Consider the following 2,791-nt stretch of genomic DNA (forward strand, 5'->3'; position numbering starts at 1 on the left):
CTCTAGCCGAAACGTCGGCACATTAAAATAAGTTAGTCATACTTATTTGTGTTTCATTGACCGCACCCCCAACCATCTTCTCCTCATTTATCATCCACGGTCAACCATCTCTCATAATTATATTCAAATTTAATTCTTTAATTGGTTTTTGTTCTAAATATCGGGGCTTTTCAAAGGCCATATAAACCTTTCTTGAGTCTCCAAACTAAATTAATAACATATTTTTTTATTATCTCTGTTGTTCATCTTTATCAGCTCCTCCTGCATTTTGAACCTTTTCATTTTTGTTCTAACTCAAAATAATTTGCTATGTATTAGTATTATTTTTATGTGCATGGTTATTCCTAGGTATACTGTTGGAAGGAAAAAACACACTCTGAACACCAACCTTTTATTCTGAAAGACTATTGACTAATATAGAGTTACTCTTATAGGCTAAATATAACTTTTCTATTCCTATAGTATCTGACTTTCTTTTAATCATATCTGGTATGAGAATCAAAACTCTAGGGCTTAATTTCTTTTTTTTTTTTAATCTTGTTCATGAGGAATTTTTGATTAAATTAACTTGCTCCTTTCAGACTTATTGAGTAGTTAGCCATACAGGCTATTTCAACCCAAAAATATTTGTGTAATTTGATTCAATCAGCAATGTTCTTGAAATTTCCACAATGATTTTCATCTCTCTTACAATTTTTTTGCTCTGCTCTGGAAAAACAAGCACAGAAACTTGTTTCATCACTACAGATAATATACAGCTCCAGGAGTAAGAATGTCAAGATTTCCTGGGTCAGTCAAGAATTCCATCTGTGGGAATCTAACCTGAAATGTTCTAAACCAAGAACTATGGAACCCTTGCCCCAACATGCACAGCTATCACCTTGCGCCTCGACCTGTTTGTCAGTGTTTATGATGAAAAAGTATTTCTCATCAGCCTAATATTATGATAAGCAAGTGTCTTCTGCCATGATTTGATGCATTACATTGTAGAAATATCTCCTGCGAAATCTCTATTGACAAAAAACTAAAATTTATTAAGAACATTCTTTGAAATTGAAAAAAAAAAACAAGTAATAGAAAGTTACATATATTCAATTTTCAGGGAATATATAAAACATATTGAAATTTAATTTATTGCCTATTGATTCAAAAATTCTTCACTAAAGTTCTTTAGTTTATTCATTACATTTATAATACAGGCAATATGAGCAGCCACTACACAAAAAAAACAAAAACATTAATCCAGATCATGGAAAATTCATTCCAAATATAGATGAATGTTTATTTCACATTTCACTGGATGTTTAGTAATTTAATATATTGATAAACACTTCCTCCTCCATATATAAACCATCAGTTACACAGCTTAAGAATTTATCACTTTCTATAAATTCTTAATTTATATTAATTCTTTCTCTCTTCCATACTCTTAATTATTTTTTTAACCTATTATACCATCTCCAAGCTCTCAAGCTTCAGCAATAATGAGTATAACAAACTTCTTGATGTTCCAGTTTGCTTCTTCTTTCAGTTTTGTCACTGATATCTCCTTTAGGGCCATTATGAGGTGATCAATTGATTATTGAAGCTACAATCTTATACCAGGGTGAATCAAATATAAACATAAATATACGATGGATAATGCACAATAATAAAGTTATTAATCAATGAAGGCATTAAACGTTTGGATATTTTTACTCATTTGAGGACACCATCTGTCCAAAAATATATTGTATACTTGGAATAGAAAATTTAACAGTGGATTAGAAAAGGAAACAACAATTATGATGTAGATCCTAAGATTATGAGTCTTATAGATGATAATTAAGCTGACCGTGAGGTTATTGAATGTGATTATTGATTCAGAGCTATGAAAAGCTCAATAGAAGTGGAAATCAGCTATGGGAGTGCTCAGTTCATAATCATTAATCATCTTGGCTTTAGAAAATTTAAGGCTCGTTGGGTTCAGAGGTTGTTGGCCAAAAATCAATAACAGGTCAGGTCAGAGGCCAGGAACCCCCCAAACATACTCGTTATTGTCCAGACTTCCCCATTGACTACTTTTAGGCCCCCTGTTGACTTTGAAAGAATCATTTGAGATGAAAAATCAGAGAGAAAAGAAACAATAAGGGGGGAGGATGTGCAGCTATTGGCTATAATACTAAATCGGTGACAAAAGTATGTAAATCACTTAGGATACTTACTACATCAAGAAATGCTGAAAGTATGGTTAACATTATAAATTAAATATGAGAAAAAATTGAAATTGTTCATATTTGATTTATCCTCCACTATTTATCACAATGGCTTTGATAATAATTGACATTTTAATGTTGAAAACTTAGTCCTACTAAACTAAAAACCTGCAAAGCAATAGGTCAGCTAAATCCAAGCAATATTACAGCATACCAATGTCAGCGTTACCAAAATCAAAAACCAAGAAATAGTTGAAATCACGATTTTCAAATTACTTTCTCCAAAAAAGTTAGATTAAAGATACCTGTTTTTAACATTATTTCTTTCCAATGCCTTTCCTTGAGAGCTTCATTCTTTAACTCCAGCATTATTGGTACTGAAAATTTAAAATTTTTCATATTTTTATTAATTTCTTTAGCTAAAGGTAGATTTCTGACACTGTTAGGTAGTTCATTATATTGAGCTAAAAATTCATCTATGCCATCAGTAAGCTTTTTTGAATCTAAATATGCCCAGGATATAGTTCCCCAATCATCCCGACTTTCCTGCAAGTACAAATACAACTGAAAGAAGAAGCAAACTGGAACATCAAGAA

General features: G+C 31.4%; 1 protein-coding gene across 1 annotated transcript in view; it reads right to left on the minus strand.

Moving 5' to 3' along the window:
• The window catches only part of LOC136796796 (dynein axonemal heavy chain 10-like), an 18,314-nt gene that overhangs the window by 5,708 nt on the left and 9,815 nt on the right, over positions 1–2,791 (minus strand). Inside the window, exon 3 of the mRNA XM_067051522.1 lies at positions 2,501–2,741. Coding sequence (XP_066907623.1) covers positions 2,501–2,741 — 241 coding nt within the window. The remainder of the gene's footprint in view (positions 1–2,500; positions 2,742–2,791) is intronic.

Source organism: Halyomorpha halys, unplaced genomic scaffold (genome assembly GCF_000696795.3).
Source record: "Halyomorpha halys isolate HHAL.00 unplaced genomic scaffold, Hhal_1.1 Scaffold598.1, whole genome shotgun sequence".
Taxonomy (NCBI): Eukaryota; Metazoa; Arthropoda; class Insecta; order Hemiptera; family Pentatomidae; genus Halyomorpha; species Halyomorpha halys.